The 19,558-nt window shown below is 32.3% G+C and overlaps 1 protein-coding gene across 1 annotated transcript in view; it reads right to left on the bottom strand.

Moving 5' to 3' along the window:
* MKLN1 (muskelin 1) overlaps window positions 1-19,558 on the bottom strand; it is a 177,293-nt gene that overhangs the window by 86,910 nt on the left and 70,825 nt on the right. The window contains exons 5-6 of the mRNA XM_065883535.1: window positions 11,557-11,666; window positions 8,691-8,883 (exon numbers count right to left, since the gene is read on the bottom strand). Coding sequence (XP_065739607.1) covers window positions 8,691-8,883; window positions 11,557-11,666 — 303 coding nt within the window. The remainder of the gene's footprint in view (window positions 1-8,690; window positions 8,884-11,556; window positions 11,667-19,558) is intronic.

Raw genomic sequence — 19,558 nt, 5'->3', positions numbered from 1 at the left:
CTCAGGCAAATTACTTAATCACTGACATTTATTAAATTGAAATAACAATCATACTTACCTAGAAAGCAGGTACAAGAATTGAATTAATTCATATATAGTGTTTATTAGAGTAGATGGCATATCGGCCTTTGAATACATGAACAGTTATAATAATGAAGTAATATTTGGAACTATACTTGGCAAAAAACTAATAATTTTTTATGCACAAAAAGAGAAATATGGTACAAAGGCAAATAGGAATTAAGAGAAGGAGGAGCAACTGAGGTGCAAAAATAATTTTTAAAAACTAGCTTGAAAGAGCTAGACTTGAAGAATGAGTTTTAAGTGAATGGTGATAAAAAGGAAAAGTAATCAGGGAAGGGAATACAACATAAACAAAAGCACAAAGGCATGACCTAAATGGGAAGGAAATCCAAAAAAGAGGATATATGTATATGTATAGCTGATGCACTTTGCTGTACAGCAGAAACAAAAACAACATTGTAAAGCAACTATACTCCAATTAAAAAAACAAAAAAAAGCACAAAGGCATGAATGAACAGGAATTAGGCAAAGAAGCCATCTTTCAGGAAGCAGTCTGATGAAAAAAAAAAAAAAGAGAGATTTTGCATTAGGAGTACTGCTGAGAAGAAAGTGTCCCGAGAGAAAAGCAATACCATAAGGAAAAATCTTGCTGTTCTAGAATACAGTCTTAAGAACCTACTTAAAACAGGAAAAACTCATTTCATTAAAAGATTAATAAAACTCAAAAACAACCAACTCAGAATTTATATAAAGATATGAAAAGAAACAAAATTTTAAGTGGCAAAAGAATCTGATTCAACAGAAAAATGTAGTCATGTAATTGATGAAAATGGCCAAATACTTTTCCATGAATATAAAAGTTAAGTAAGAAACTCTCTTTATAAAAGATGAGCACAAATTAGAGATACAGTTAGAAAACAGAGATATAAATAGTTGGAAGAGATATGGTATGACAACAAAGATAAATAAAACATGAATGTTAGAGTTGAAGGAAAAGAGGAAGAAAAACAAAATGAATATATAACAGAAATGAAGACCAAAATAAGAAGGAAAGAAAACACTACTAACAATACAGTAATGGAAAAGAGAGAAAGAATTTAGAGAAGGTTGAAAAATTCAACATAAATGTGCAATTAAAATGAGAAAATAAAAGATATACATCTAACTGAAAGAAAACAAAAATACATAATAGTTAATTGACAGTGTCACCACACTGGAGTTGCCCTGTTTATAGAACTACAAAATAATCTAAAACAAAGATATGTTTAATATATTTAAATATTTAAACAGCCATAGGCAAAAAGAGAGATTGCATTCAAAAGAGCAATAGTTGAAACTGGCAACAATGGAAACTGGTTAACAGTGAAATGAAATTGAAAATGTATTTGGAGAAGATAATTGTCAATCTAGAATTCTATACCAGTGAAAATATCCTTCAAGAAAAGAGACAGATTTTCAAGCAAACAAAAACTGAGAGAATTAATCTGCATTAGAAGAAATTCTAAAGGATGTGCTTAAGGCAGAAGGAATATGATCTTAGGTATAAAATCAAAGATTCAAATAGTAGTGAAGAGCAAAAAAATTAGTAAATATTTGGGTAAAATTAATGGACACTGTATAAAACAAGAACAGTAATATCTTCTAGGGTCTCTGAATATGGTATCAAAATAAAGAACAACAATAGCATATGAGTTGGAAGGTAAGTAGATGGGAGTTCAAAGTCCACTAAGTCCTTGTACTGATAAATTTTGTTAAGTATGTATATTTGTGGTTATTTATGGACTCACCATAAACAAAATACAGAGTGTGTTACTTCCAAATAAAAAAATGAAAAGATTAAAAAGTTTAAAAAGGTAAGAGACAACAACCAAAAACAAGAAATAAAGGACATGACAAAATATATTAAGTAAAATGGTAGGTTTGAACCCATATATTTACCAGTAATTCAATCATGTAAATGAAATAAATGTTCAAATCAAAAGAAGGCAGAGTTTTTAAAAAACAACTAAATTTACAAGAAATACTTCTTTGAAAAACGGATACAGAAAGCTTGAAATTAAAAGATGGAAAAAGATATGTAAATATTTACCAAATGAAAGCAGACATATTAATGTAAGACAATTTATAACTTAAGGCAACAACATTAGTAGAGATAAAAACACACTAAAGGTAAAAGATTTCATTCAAAATAAAAGAATTTAAAATTTGTATTCATCTAGAAACACAGCTTCAAAATATACGAAGCAAAAACTGACAGAATTATAAGAGAAAATTCCATAATCATAGTAGAAGTGTTAACACATTTTTCTCAGTAATTGAGAGAATCAGACAGAAAACACTGGTAAAGCAGATTTATGCAACATGATTAGCAAACTGGACCAACCGGACATATATAGAACACTGCAGTAACAACTAAAGAACTGGATTTCTGTCCAAGTGTACCTAGTATGTTTATAAAAATTGAATAAAGTGGGCCATATGGTAAGTCTTATCAAATTTCAAAGAATTGGAATAGTACAAAATATGTACTCTGACCACTATGCATTTATGCCATAAATCAGTAATGAGGAAAAGAGCCAGAAAATCTTTATGTATTTGGAAATTAAAAACTATATTTCTATATAACTATGACTCACAAAAGAGCAATATCATTTCCTAATGAAATTACTGAACTGGACAAAAATGAAAACACTTCATAGCACAACTGAAAAAGAAGAAGGAAATTTATATCCTTAAATGCATATATGGGGAAATAAAGTCTGAAAATTAATAAGCTAAGCATCAATCTCAATAAATTATAAAATGCATATTCATCTCAAAGAGGGAAAGAAGACAACATTAAATAAAGAGCATAAGCCAAGGACATAAAAGTTAACATAAAGAGTCAACAAACCAGAAGTTGGTTCCCTCAAAAGATCACTGAACTTGCTAAGCTTATGGTGAAGGCAATAGATTGGGGGAGCTCCACTGCTTCCCTGGTGGAGCAGCGATTAAGAATCCGCCTGCCAATGCAGGGGGCACGGGTTCGATCCAGGATCCTGGAAGATCTCACATGCCACAGAGCAACTAAGCGCATGTGCCACAACTACTGAGCCTGCGCTCTAGAGCCTGCGAGCCACAACTACTGAAGCCCGCATGCCTAGAGCCCGTGCTCTGCAACAAGAGAAGCCACCGCAATGAGAAGCCCGCGCACCGCAACAAAGAGTAGCCCCGCTCACAGCAACGAACACCCAACACAGCCAAGAATAAATAAATAAAATAAATTTATTTTAAAAAAAAAGAAAGTAATGGATTAGGGAGGGAGAAAGAATTCATAAATAACCAATATAAGGAATGAAAAAAAGACACATCTCAAGAAATTCTACAAACATTAAACAGATAATAAGGGGATATTAGGTACAGTTTCACATCCATAAGCTTGAAATTTTAGATGAAACTGAAACAAACTACTAGAAAAGTGTTATTTGTTAAAGCTCAATCAACCAACCAAACAACTCTGAAGAGTCCTACGAAGTTTCAAGAAACTGAATTGGTAAGCTAAAAATATTCCTGCAAGCAAATCTCAAGCACAGACAGCTCAATGGTAAATTCAACCAAGCATTTAAGAAAGAAATAATTCACATCTTACATTTATTCAGAAAATAGGAAGAAAAGGTTAACTCCTCAACACATTATGTGAAATTAGCCTAATATGATACTAAACCTGAACAGGAAGATACGAGAAAGAAAAGCTACAAGGTCAACCTTACTGACAAAAATAGTTGGAAGAATTCTAACAAAACATTAGTCAATCTAAACCCAAAATAAATTAAAAAAATACATAACAAAGTTAAGTATATATGAGGTTTAACATTAGAAAATCATTTACTATGATTTCATATATTAATAGGGTAGGAAAATCATATCACAAAAGGTAGAGAAAAAGTGGCAAAATCCAATATCCATTTATGACACAAACTCTTAGGAATCTTGGAATCTGATACAGAATCTCCCAAAACCCCAGATCAAAAATATATTTAACAATGAAATGTAAAAAGCATTTCTTCTGGGATCATGAACTACACAGGGTTATCCACTATAATTATGCCATGGCAATCTTTTTCTAAAGATCCTGGCAGAGATTAAACACAAGGGGGAAAAAGTTATCAGGGTTGGAAAGAAAAATGTGTCATTATGCCTAAGTACAGCTGACCCTTGAACAAGACAGGTTGGAACCGCACATGTCCACCTGTATGTGGATGTTTTTTCCAATAAATATATTAGAAAATTTTTTGGAGATTTTCAACAGTTTGAAAAAACTCGCAGATGAACCACACAGCCTAGAAATGTCAAGAAAATTAAGAAAAGGTGAGGTAAGTCGTGAATGCATAAAATATGTAGGTACTACTCTATCCATATTTATACAGGCATAAGGTGAGTGCTATTTAATATAAAATTAATAATGTGTTGGTTTTCCTACTGTTTTATAACTTTGCTTTCAAAGAATTACATTACTGTACAGTATGCCCCCCTCCCACCCTCTCTCAACTGGAGAAACTATCAGCCTATCATCAGAGGTAAATAGTTTTTAGAAAATATAACAATGTTTCCAATACTGTATTATAAATACGACTAATACTGTATGCCATAAAAATTTTATAACAATTCATTCATTAGCATAAAGACTAAGCTATTGTGAAGCAATTGTAACAATTACACTAGACTACCGTAAAGCAATCATATTGCTGCTGCTTCATTACCAATGCATGAATTGTTAGACCCGTAAACAAATATGAATTTCTTTTTCCACATTAACTTTCATCTTTGATGTCTAGTGTTAGTAATACATATAATACGTACAGTGTTTTGTATCACTAAGACAATACTGACACAGGTACTGACAATTTATCTTGTAAACAGATAATGTAAACTTACGATATTAATAAACATAGTACACAGTGTAAATGTTTTCTCTTCCTTATTATTTTCTTAATAACATTTTCTTTACTCTAGTTTATTTTATTGTCGGAATACAGTATATATATGTAACATATAAAATACGTGTTAATTGACTGTTCATGTTATCGGTAAGGCTTCCAGTCAACAGTAGGCTACTAGTAGTTAAGTTCTGGGGGAATCAGTTACACGTGGATTTTCAACTGTGCAAGCGGTAGGACAGGGGAGGGAGAGCTGGCGCCCCTAATCCCCACGCTGTTTAAGGGTCAACTGTATTTTAAACTAAATGAAAATGAAAACAACATAGCAAAATTTGTGAGATACAACTAAAGCAGTGCTTACGGGAAATTCTTAACACCAAATGCTTACATTAGAAAAGAAGAATCTCTAATGGCTTCAGCTTTCATATTAAGAAACTAGGAAAAGAAGAGCAAATTAAAACCAAAGTATGTGGAAAAGATACAGAAATCAATGAAATAGAGAGAAAAGATAAAACAAAGAAACCAAGAGCTGTTTTCTTAAAATAAAACTGATAGATCTCTAGCCAGACTACCAAGAAATGAAAGACAAAAATTACCAATATCAAGAACATGATATGACATAAAGGACAATAATGGAATATAAACAACTTTATGCCAGTACATTCATCAATTTAGATGAAATGGGCATATTCCTCAAAAGACACAAACTACCAATATTCCCTCAATAAGAAACAGAATATAAATAGCCCGATATCTATTAACAATACTAAATTTGTAGTTAAAAACCTTGCCACAAAAGTAACTCCAACAAGATTTGAGATCTCAAAAAAATTCTAAGGAGAGGGAAATAGGCCTACCATATAATTAACAACTATGGCATAAACCAAGGTATGGGAAGGGAGAGATACAGGGTGGGGTAGGGCTGGGCAGGAGTGTGGGGTGGAGTAGAGAAAAAAGAAAGGAGGAGGGGAAGAGGGAAGAAGGGAGGGAGAGAGATAAAGACCTCAAGTTTAAACTTTAGGACTACTTTATTAAACTTTAAACTTTATCTCCCCCTTGTCTCACAAAAGCAAACTTTTATTTCATTAACAAATAAGATAAACACTGCAAAGGGAGGTTTTCTTTAAGTATTTTCTGTTCCTGGGTGATTACTTTTGCCTATCATCACTGGATTCTACCTTTTTTCCCTGGCATTGTCAAAGAGGAAGTAGCAATGATTGGTTCAGGCATCACCTCTAATGAAATTAAACGTAAATGCAGGGATGTTTCTAGGCAAATAGGAAGCCTATTAGAGAAATAAATACAGCCCAACACTTTCTTAAAATATAGACCATACTTGGAGAAGAGCATACTAATATACCAAATACACTAAAAGTAGCTTTTGTTTCCTTCACTGTAAGAAATTTGAAAGATGCTTCTGATTCCCTAGACTTTCTTATTTACCAGGCAGGAACTTCTTACCCTTCTCTTCTATGTTTTTAACAGAGCAGAAGCCAAAAAACTTTGCAGTGTTTACTTCCTTATTTGTCCAACAAATCATCATCAGTGAAGTCAGCACCAAACTGAACAACCCTGGAAGGAATGTTTATTAACTAAACACTGTTCCAAGCCAGTGAGGGGTATAAAAAGTATGACTTGGCTGTTAAGTCTCAAGAATAGTTACTATCAATTTTCCTAAACTTGGTTTCTTCCTAGAGTCAGAAGGATAAGTTAAGTCTCTGCAGTAGCAGAGTTGCACATGATGCTAACAGCTTCTCGTAAATGAGTATATTGCTAAAGAGACAAAAACCTGTTTTTAGCTAACTAATTACACAAAATTGCTGGTTGTTCTGTTGTTTACTTTACCTTAACAAAATATTAAATGCCTTAAAGATTTAAAACAAAACAAAAAAACCATAAAATTACTTGTGCCTTCTTCATCCTATAGTTAAAAAATACAGAATTCATTCTCAGAAATGGCATACACACACACACACACACACACACACACACACACACACACATACTTTCATTAGTGGCATTTTGATGGTTTGGTAAGAGATTATTATATATGTTCCATTTCGGTATACTCCAAAGTATATTCTATTTCAAACGTAGTAATCATTTATTTGCAAGTATCATCATCAATTAAATAAATAGTAACAATATACAAGGCTGAGAGGCATGTTTGTTATTATAACACAATGGAGCTGCAAGCAATTCATTTTGAGTTAACTTTAAATTTATAAACTCAAAGAAGGCAGTACTGGTTCTGTTTAGCTGTAAAATATTCAACCAATATCTGATAAATGAGTAACTAATAATAATAAATGATAGTGATAAGACTAAAATATACGAAAACAGAGCACTGATAAAGTCTATTATTCTTTATTTCTTTCCGTAAAAAGAATAGAATTTCTATACAACTTTGTATCATTCCACAAGTTTCATAATTCAGCATTAAGCTGTTTTCACTCACAATGCTTCTTACTCCAAATGTGTGGGTCTTCTCCTTACACCAACTATTTCTCCAATTCTCTGACTCCAACTTGGTATCCAACCGAGAATCAATTCAATTCTGACACTATCTACCTGGAGTCAGTGTCAGATCTCACAAGTTAAAGGGCTCAGTTCCACAAAACTACTCCCACTTCAGATGCCAATCGCAAATCCCAAGCCACTGGTACTTCTGACCTACCAGCTATAAATTGGGGGTTCCCACAACCCCCACTCAGGTTCGATAATGCTAGAGTAACCACAGATTTCAGGAAAGCCCTTTACTTACTATCACTGGTCTATTATAAAGAATACAAGTCTGAAACAGCCAAATGGAAGAAAGATGTAGGGCAAGGTACAGGGGTGTGTGTGTGTGTGTGTGTGTGTGTGTGTGTGTGTGTGTACGCCCAGACACCAGTCATCTCAGCATACAAAAGACACTCATCACCCTGCAGATCCCAAGGGTTTTAGGAGCTGTGTGCCAGGAAAGAGAAAAGACCAAATATTTACTTTTTATTATACCACAGCACCTACTCTGTTCTTTGTTACTATGAAAGTGTAGGTTTTTTTTAAAGGATGCTACTCTATACAGAAACAACAGAGTTCCTTATTTTAAATAACAAAACATACCAGACCTTAAGTATTCAATTGGTGTCATCCTCCAAAACAATTACTTTGGGAGATTATATTATGTTCCAATATTCACATTTCTTTCAGAGCCAGAATACAGGCTACCCAAGAAAATCAGCAATTATGTAGCATCCACATCACACAGATGATGTTTCCAATATAAATCTCCTCATTCATTATTAACTATAATAATAAAATTTTTTGACTTATCCAAGCACTCCTCACCCTCAAATTACACTATTAAAAAAAAATGACAATCTGCTATCAACAAAAATATGTAAAGGAATAGGTCACTGATACTGAAGGTAACATTAAAAGACTTTTTCTAAGTGGTTCAGTACTAATCAATGTTAGCATTTGTAAGTGCATGGTTTTCCAAGATGACAACTTAAATTTAGGTATGTGAGTTCAAGTATGTTACCTTCTTATTTTTCAAGTCTCATTATTACATTATGGACCTGTCTTACATACAATAAGTCCTTAATTCAAAGAGTTAACACCTTTACAGGGTAAAGAGAGGGGGGGAAAAAAGAAAGAAAGAAACTAAGAACTGGCATAAACCTATATTCTTTTAAAACACCTGCTTCTTGTATATACTTAAAATCACCCTAATAACCAATCTAAGTGTACATGTTTATGACATACCATTTACAGCTTTTTCAATCAATTCTTCACAAGCATCAAAATCACCCTTCAGTACCAATTTATCGTGCAGATCTGTTAACATGGGATGTTCCAGGGCAATCTTGGTTTTCTTTTGCAGTGATTCAAAGGCCTCTGTATAGTTATGTTGTCTGAAGTGTTTTAGGCAAAGGCGAATAGCTTCCTGTTCACGGTACTACTGGAACACAAGAGAAGGTATGAAAAGAAGAGATCTGGTTAGTTATTACTGTAGGAAACAATAAGTGATAATTACTAACGTAAAGTGAGCATTTACTAAGCATTAACTAAGTATACTAAGCATAACTAAGCACTGTACTAACCCTATTCATTAGTATCATTATTATATCCACTATTAAATGGCAAAACTGAAGCTTAGTCAATTGTAATAACTCACCAAAGGTCACAAAGTATATAGCAGAAAGATATTAAAGTGATGAACGTATACGATATATCAGGCATATACTTCATGAAGATAAAAGATATTAAAAGATGAAACCAGGCCTAGTTCTAGAGCCTGAACTTTCAAGAAAAGAACCAGAAAAACTATTTATCAAAGCTTACTTAAGATGGTAAAAATGATAACTTCCAAGGCTTTTACTAATCAGATAACAATGCTGGTACTGAATGCACAGAAACCATTAAATAATATACATAAATGTTTATGCTCTTTGTTCTTGGTTCTTAGTAATAAGTTATTACTTGAATGACAAATATTATCAAATGTTCATAAATTTCAAATCCACAAACAAGTTTTATGATTCAAAATCATCAGAAAGAGACTATTTAAAGTTTTATAATTTTTTTTCTAAACCTAGGCTACCTCATCGATTAAACAGCTATAAAGTAAAAATCTCAATTAATTACAATCCCAAAAGAAATATTCAATTTACTTAATCTCCCCCCCAAAAGGATGCCAAAGAATGCCAAAAAACAAGCTCATATAAAGAATTTAAAAGAAAATTTAATTCAAGAATATGTTATTTCTACAATTTCCTAAATAAGAATTAATAAAATAAACTGATGACACAGAAGCAGTGCATAATAACCAAGCAAAAATACAATTTACTTGTAAGCCTTACTCTTTAATAGGCAGGAAAATTTACAAGACTTGAAACACTAATTACTTCATAGTCTCTGATTTTTTATTAATAAAAGGTGATCAAAACATTTTTCCTTAAACACTCTAGTTAACTAATATTTTCCTTCATCAAATAACAAAAGAATGATTCTATATCCAAACTAACTTCACATTAATAGTTTCTTATGCTTAGCCTCTAAATAAAGATTTATCCTAACTATCTGGAACCATATTAAACAACAATACCTTTTTATCATGCTGACTTTAGGAGTATGAATCACATCCACATTTTAAATTTTCTATCAGGCTGCATACAGATACATAGTAGGAGAGGATTTATGAAACGAAATTATAATGCTTTGAAAAAGGATTGAAATTCAAAGAGGGTGAAGACTTTAATTTCTAGAGGTTCACAATAAGTAGAGAGAACTTGATAAGTCAATGATTGAACAATTTTAAGTTCTTAAATATAATCTGTCCACAGTGTTGGGGAAAAAAGGTGAAATTTGCAGCTTCCTACAATATCAAGAGATTTGTGAGTATATTAAAGAAGACACATGTACACATCATAGACTAAAGAGAAAAAAATTTTTAAGTATCAAAAAAGCTTACTCATTATTTTTTTAAGAAGAACCAATAGAATTTAGAAGATTATAAGTATACACTAAGCACTATTATGTGTATAACACTGTAAAGGTGATTTTTAATGTTTAAAAATATCATCTCTACCTTGAAAGAATTTACAATATTACAGGTAATCCAAGAATATATAAAAAACATATAGAAAATACAAAAAGCCAGCATCTATTTTAAATTGAATATAACCGAATGCCAAAAATAAATCAAACAGAAAGTTCCTCAATTAAGCTGACCAGAAAAGGGCTGAAATTCTATATAAAATAAACCTTAGGAAGAACCTATATTGCTTCCCAATCGCCTATGAGTTGACAATTCAGCCCTATCTGCAAATAAAGATATCAGGAAATAGTGATTAGACTAAAGCTTTATCATTCCCCTAACAAGAAATAGTCCTCCCCCCACAAAAACATAGCCAAAAGAGTCAAATAGATATACATCAGAAACAAAGGTGAAGCATTAAAGGTGTTCAAAAAAATCAAAGACCTATTACTTAATCATTTAAATTCACATTTTTCAGGCTGCATTTATTGTATAAAATGACCTATGAATAAAATTATTAAATATCACCTTTATACTCCTTATAAGAATAAGATAATATTTATAGAAACTATTTCAAATTTCAGTTAAAAGGAAAAGTAAATATTCCTATTTTACTCAACACAAACACAATGGAGGAATATATAATATAAGCAATCTGGAACCAAAACTACCCCGCTAAAAACTATGTTTAAATGTTTCTATTAATATAGGTTAAAAACAAAATTCAGAGACAGATGGGTATAATAATGTAATAGCAGACTCTGGTGCCAGACTGAGTTGATATACTGCCCTGAGCACTTTACAACTGTGTGGTCTTAGGCAAAATACTTAACCTGTGTTTCACTTCATCACCCGTAAAATATGGATAATAACTGTACCTATCTCATAGAGTGGCAATGAGTAAATAAGTGATAAAGAAGCTTAGAACCTGGCAAAACATAAATGCTTAATAAACGTTGATTAATCTTTATAACTATTATTACTATTCTCAATATTTTAAATTATTCTCAATTAAGAGAAGAGAGTGACACAATTCTCTCTTTATTATAGGCACTTGAAGCATGAAATCAGGATTTTAAAATACAGTCCTACCTTACTATACCAGTTGAGACAGGGTTGTACTACATCGGGATCATCAATGCCACTAAGTTCAACATACCAGATGCTAAAGTTAAAGCTGGGTCCCCACGATAAGAGTGGAACTTTGAGGAGAAAAATAAGAAAGAAAAAGAAAAAAAATTAACATAGTTCAAATAAAACTTTAGCAAAGTAAAATCACTATTCAAACTTATTAGGATTCATTCAACAAATTTACTGAATACTTTCTATATCCCCAGCACTGCACTATTGGGTGCTGGGGCAACAGTAGCAAAAAGAAACATATGATCCATGCCATCATGAGGTTGCTTTAATTATAAAAACACTGAAGATAAACTCAAAGTGGTCATTTATCTATCCCCCAAAAAACAGGACCAGGGTTAGATGATTTAGCAGGTGAATTTTACCAAACCCACAGGAAACAAATACTATATAATTTAAACTGTATCACAGCACAGAAAGAGACTGAAAGTTCAATTACTTATCAAAGTGGCATAACCTGGAAAACAAAACGGGAAGAGAAAGGTTTTAAGGACAATCTCAGCTATGAGTATATATTCAAAATTTTTTAAAATAATAAATTTTTTTAAAAGGCCGAAAAAAGATTCTACCAGATTTTCACTGTAACTAAATAGAGTTCATTCCAGGAATGGAAGGTTTGTTCAACAGGAGCAACATTAATGTAATTCACTATGTTAACAAAGTAAAAGAGAAACACATTTGATTACTTCAACAGATGCTAAGAGCAAACGAATAAAATTTACTTAAAAAAAAAACACCTCAATATATAAGGAATAGAAGGCAAAAGAAAACTTTGTTACCTAGATTTTTTTTTTAAGTATCAAAAACCTCAAAAAAACCCAAAAATCCAAAACCAAAACTAATGGAGAAACATTAAGTATTCACACTCAAGTCAGGAACAAGGCAAAGAGGCTCAATATCTGTACTACTCAACGCTATGTGGGAGATCCTAGCTAATGCAACCAGGAAAAAAATTTGCAAATTAAGAAAAAATATTATCACTTGAAGATGGTATAGCTTATCTATCTAAAAGATTCAAGAGATTTAACTGAAAAACTTTTATGCAAGGTAAACATGAAAATCAACTTTCCCTGTATCTAGAAAACCCAACTAGAAAATGTAATGAAAAGTCTCCTTTGTAATAGCAAAAAAAGCTTAAAATATCTTAGAATAAAGTTTAAAATATGCAAGAAAATAAAATTTTAAAACATAAAAATTTTACTTAATATGTTCCTAGATGGGAAAATTCAATTGTAAACATATTAATTCCCCTCAAATTAATTATAAATTTAATGTAGTCTCATAATCCTAATGGTATATATCCAACTTTTTTCTTGACATGTAACCAGACAAGCTGATCTGAAAAAAATCAGTAACACAAAATACCTAAAATAATACAAATAATAAGAAAATAAACAGACTAAAAGATACTGTAATTGTAAGTTTGATATTAGCAAAGGAAAACGAAGTAAAATCACTGGAGCAGAAGAGTGTATCCAAAAATCTCTCAAGGATCCAGAGGAATTTAACATAGGATGAAGATAACATTTCATACCAGCAATGACAGGACAGAGTAGAGGTTTTTAACCTGTGATCCATGGGCTCCTGGGGATCCCCACAACCCTTTTAGGATGTCCCATGTGGTCAAAACTATTTTTCATAATAAGACTAGGGCTTTATAGCCTTTTTTTAAAAAAACTGTACTGACATTTGCACTCATGGTGCAAAGGCAATGCTGAATAAAACTGTTGGCATCTTGGTAGTGTCACAAAAAGTAGCATGAAAGTGTCCCAGTATTTCTTAATACAGTATGAATTGAACTGTGTTCCTTACCATCACACACCTGCAGTTAAAAAACAAAAAGACAATTCATTTAAGAATGTCTCTGATGATGTGTAAGAATAAATTTTAATAAATTCCTATCATTAAGTACACATCACTTTAATATTCTGTGTGATACAATGGAAAGTACACATAAAGTACTTTTGCTGCATACCAAAGCATGAAGGCTGTCTCAAGAAAAAGAACCTGTGTAAGCTGAGTTGTGAGCTGAAATAACCACTGAAACAGCCCTTAAAAGAAAAACTGACAATCTATGATTATTTAGATTTGGGTATTTGACAGATGTTTACCTGTCATTTCAAGGATAACAAATGACAGTTTTCTTGCCAAGGATAAAATTCAAACTTTTGAGGAAAAATTAGAATTTTGGGAAATTAGTATTCACCATTGTGAACTTAGCTACTACCCAGTACTTTTCTGATGAGACTGGTGGTGATAATAACGTTGTGATTTTTAAAAAAATATTATATAATGAAATGTTCCAACATCCGAAAGATGTGCATAACTTAGGGAATCATATTTTCTAAATGACCAATAAATGATTTTACAAAACCATGCATGGATGAGAGACTGATTCAAAGTACAAAACAGGCCAATGGATTTTAATATAACATTGACATGGTTCAGGCTGAGTAATGCAACTACCTTTAAGAAACTAACACTTGCCAATTTTTGATTAAGTATCAAAACAGAATATCCACAATATCTGATATCAGGTCAGCTTATTTCCAAGTCCACTGCTCTTTTCTAGCATATCAGACTCAGTGAAGAGCTAAGATGTACTAAGTCAGATGCTTTTCTATTCTGTCCTCTAAAGGAAGCTGTGTGAGTCAAGACAGAAGCAACAGGAACCAGTCATTAGGATATATGCAGGACTCCTGGGATGTTTAACATGGCCTTCAGTTTATATGTGCAAACAACACAAATTTCAAAAAGGTTTATACCAACGAATACTGAATTATCATCACTGTTTTGGTGTTCATTTCTTCATGTAGCAGTACCATTTAAAAAGTGTACTACTATATCACTGCAATAACCATTAAGTAATATAAAAGTCAGAATAAAACAGGATTCGAAACTCAAGGCCCCAAGAACACAGTCTATAACTGTGACCAGAGACATATAACATTAGTTAGTGATCTGAAATCCATTCTCAAGTTCCAGGTCCAAGTTCAATAAAATTAGGAGGAAAAAAAATCTTCCTACTATATCTATTCAAGAAAGTAAAACGTTCTTTTATTAAATCCTTTGAAGCAATTGTGGGAGGGAGGTTAAGTAGGCAGTCATCTCACAAGATCATATATTAGATGAATGAAGACTATAGTTAATTTTTAACAGACTGAAGGCATATATACAGAATGAGCAGAATGATATACACCCATTTCAAATTTTACCAATGATTTTTGATGGCATTAACAACACTAATACTGCATATTAGACATACTCCATATTATATATCAGAAACCTAAATATGAATTGGAGCTCCAAGCACACCTTCTTCGCTCCCTAATGAAAGATGCCTTTGCTCTCACCTCAAAAAAAAAAGATTAGAAACTCCTAATACACATCCCAAGGCTAAGAGCTTGTATCCTAAGAATTCAACCATCAGTTTTTCCAATGGGATAATCAGACAAGGACATGATCAGGATCAGTACCTCTCATACGTTTTCCATAAAATGGCATGCATAGAAAATGATAAGATATTTAGTACACAAGCATACTAGGCTGCAGGATTTGGCGACTGTATGATTGGTGGGGGTCAACATCTCAACACAATTAAACATATATGTGGTTCATTCAATATGCTTTGGTATTATCACTTGGGAAGCTACTGTCTAGACAGCTAAACAGCTCTTAGAAGATGCTAGTACTTTTAAGATCAGCTTCTGGAAGATCTTAAAAATTTAAGATTAACCACTCTGAAAGAGTGCATCTATTCTACTTACAGATTAATAAGTACACAAAGCACTTAGCACAGTAACTGGCACATGGTAAGTGTTCAATAAATGTTAGCTATTATTATTAGCTCTTATTACTATATTAATTTTCTTCCTTTTTAAATTTATTTTTTTATTGGAGTATAACTGCTTTACAATGTTGTGTTAGTTTCTGCTGTACAATGAATACACTGTATGTATACCTATATCCCCTCCCTCTTGCACCTCCCTCCCTGCCCCCCATCCCACCCATCTAGGTCATCACAGAGCACTGAGCTGAGCTTCCTGTGCTTTATATTTATAGCATGTTCCCACTAGCTATAATTTTAAAATGTTACCTTTCCATATGCTCTCATGAAGGCCACCATCAGGGCACCTTCCCGCCGCCCCACCCCTACCCCCGCCCCCAGAAGACAGGGTAGTCATCCAGCCAAAGCTTCTCTGAAGCTCCCACACCCATCCAGGCTGCAAAAATCCAAAAAATTCATAGAAATCCAAGTCATCCCTCTACCAAAAACCAGGACTCCTCCAGAATCCTTCCAAGAATCAGTACCTCCTTCTGCCTTCAAATCACTTTCTTATTTCCTGATATAACTGTTATCTTGGCTATGAATCAAGATATAAACCTTTCTAGTCATCTATAACCAGTACTCTCATGCCATTCAACTTTATGTTTTCAGTCATCTGATCTAATCTCCAACTGAAGTTTTCCCTTCCAAACCCTTAACCTGCTCTCTTGAATCTGGCCTCCCAATCAACAACTCTCCTTCTTTACTAAATTTTCTTTTTACTTACAAACCTTACCCAAAACCAAGCTTCTTCCTAAGGCCAACTCTCAACTTCCACACTAAACCCTATCAAAGATTTCACTCCAGCATGGGCTCTTTGGCTTTTTTGTGTGGTGAACCCCCTTTGGCTATTCAGTGAACCCTGTGACTCAATCCCTCTCAGATTTAAATGTAAAATGAAAAATACATAAGATTATAGAGTAAGCAAACTGTATTGAAATATAGTTTTAAAAATAATGAAGATACAAAATTATGATATAGAAATATATATTTTTTTATTAACACATTAGATAAGAAGATCTAGTGGCAGGTCTAATAATTATCATAATTTCAAAGTTATGATGATATTTGCCATGGTGTAATGTGATGGGAAATATTTATAACTTCTATCTGTGACAAGTCACAGGTATTGCTAATACTATGAGTTATTGCCTATATTCATAATTGAAAGAAATGCTCAGTACATTTGTTAGAGGTTAGACACCATAAAGATGTAACTTTTCCTCCATTAAGTTCACACAGCCATTGATTAATCCCTATAAATTTCTGAACAATAAACTCAAAAAGTATATATACGATGTCTCTAGTGAGGCAAGCAGTTTGCTTGTTGCTTCTGAAATCTGAGGAGGCTGAAGACAGCTGCTATCCCCTAGGATTTTACAATCTACCTGAGGAAACAAAACTTACATATATCACACAGTAAAAGAACTCAACATTCGTAAAAAGACTTAAGTTTGTATATCATCTCTACATTCTACTACCTGTAAGGTCTTGGCCTAATCATTTAATTTACCTCTAAACTTCAGTTTCCTCATCTGTAAAGTGACTGTAATAATACCTATTTCACAGCGTGTTAGGCAGATGCTTCATAAACAATATCTATTATACTACTTTAAAGCAATACAAGCACATATCCAAAAGCATATACCAAATGCTATGTCTTTGATCCATCACTTACTAGCTATGTACCCTGGGACACATCATTTGACTTCTACTCTCATTTTCCTTAACCAAAAAAGGAAAGATTTTTATCTTCCAGTATAGTGCTCAAATGAGATACCACATGTGAAAGCACTTACAAACGCAAAAACAATAAAAACATATAAGAAGTTCTAAATAATGATTGCTGAAATGACATGATGGTTCAAATTATATTTGTGCATGTACTTTTTCTATAGTACTTAAAATACTACATGTAAGAAGGCATGTAATCAAGAGCTCTATGAATATAAATATATAAAAAAGAGACATTCAAAATGAAAATATTTCCTTCATAAATATGATCTTAAATTAAAATTTATAAGACTACCACTCATCCACAAACTACAAAAGAACTCAAGAAAATGTCCAATATAGCTACCTATCCTATCATTAGACAGAGAAAGTATTATCATACTCATTTTATACAAAAGGTAACTTAAGAAAGGAAAGTAAAATTCACTTAAAGGTCAGTTCAGCTATGCTGGCACTGTGGATTATCCACAACAGATCTTAAAAACCTAACCCCTGCCATGCAGTAAAAATGAAGGCTTACTTTCCTTGTTAATTTGTAAACAAACTTACTTAAATTGGGTCTAAGCCAAATTTAATGAATAAGCTATACTCTTTATAAATGCAAATTATCATATTTAGATGTCAGTGCATGATTTGGAGATTATCCGCCATTGAGTTAAGCCTTGCTTCTGTTCCTCTCCATTACTATGAATAACTGAAGGCTGACTATATTTAGAAATTGTGTTGTTTAAGAATAAACTTTTTTTTTTAAATAAAGCAAGATCTTTCAAACATATCATTATACAACATAAATGTGAAGTATTCAAACACATTTTTTCTTTTAAGAAGAATTCCAACAATTTATCCCAGCCAGGTAAACAAGTATCTGTGAAAGAAAGCTACACATCACTTAAGTGTTTTATCGAAATTATTTTTAAAGAAAACATCAAACTAAAAAAACTAGTTTAAAAACATCAAACTAAAAAAAGCCTAACACAGGCTTTAAGTTTCACATTTTCCTTATTTTATTTTAAAAAAACAAAACTTATCAAGAGAATGTGGGGAAAAGGTTGAAAAGCAAAAACAATGCAGACCACTATTAACATTTTTTAACAGAAAAGTGAGAAATATGAAGTTATATAAATATTAATACCCTAAATATCAAATGAGTTAATAAGTGTCTTCAATTATTTGGAAAGCTCTAGTTAACATTTTGCCTGAATACCATAAAACTAACCCACCAGGGTCAAGTAAAACACATCATCATGCCCTACAACTAGAAGGCTGATAGAAAGGGCTGGAAAGAGGTCCAACTTCTTGTTTTCAGGCATCTGAATGTCTAACTGATCCATAAGAGACCTCGGTTGTCCTACAAATTTTTTAAGGGAAGAAACTATTCAAAATCCTTAAACAGACTTTTATTCATAGTTCTAATGAAAAAAAAAGCCAAAAAGAGAACATTTCATTTTGCATGACTAAGCAATTAGAGGTTGAATAAGTACTTCAAAATTATAAAATCTAAATTTACTACATGAAAATATAAGATATTTTCACTGCTTCTACATTTGGAATGTAAGATCATAGAATTGTTCAAGCTATGCAAGAATCTATAAGAAATGGGTGGTCTGCATACTGAGGAAAGAATTACTCATTAGCATGAAAGAAGAAACAATCAAGAATTTATTTTAAAAATCTGCTTGTTCCTAAATTCTCATAGGTAAACAGGATACAGGTTTTTTATTTACAATTAATTATAACAAAAACTATATTTATAAAAGAAAGTAACACACTAAACAGCCCAATGATTCTAAAAATAGTTTCCCCTCTATAAGTAGTCTTTATAGATCTCAGATATTCTTTTCGTCTAATGGAACTATTTGACTCAATGAAATGAACAGGCCAACTCTTGATAGACTGGGAAACAATGACTATGGAGCTGGTCCTTCCAAAAGAGGAATTTTCTCCCAAATTAAAACATGGGATTCTGGCCTTTATTATCATTCTTAAAGGGATATGACTCACCTTAATCTCAATTTTAACATAATATTTTCAAAGGTATGAAATATAGATGGAAACTAAAAGAGTCAAGTCCTCAACCTTCCTACCTTCTAACTAATCCATCTTATAGATAAACAAAATAATCCTAAAAACACTAGTTTTGAGGAGGCATTACATATACTTCCTTAACCAAAAACACTTGCTAAATAAACACAATAAATGCTTAGGTAGCATTTTTCAAACATTACTTTGAAACTTATTAATGGGTTATGAAATTAGTTTTATGAGTTTGACCAACATTATCACACACACAAAAAATGAAATATAAAAGAAAAGAATAGAAAATAACCATAATATATGGCCTTAAGGAATACGGCAATATTTGGTTTTAGAACGATGTAACTTCAGAACTGATAA

Source organism: Phocoena phocoena, chromosome 9, assembly GCF_963924675.1.
Source record: "Phocoena phocoena chromosome 9, mPhoPho1.1, whole genome shotgun sequence".
NCBI lineage: Eukaryota > Metazoa > Chordata > Mammalia > Artiodactyla > Phocoenidae > Phocoena > Phocoena phocoena.
This window is presented reverse-complemented; position numbering and strand designations above follow the sequence as displayed.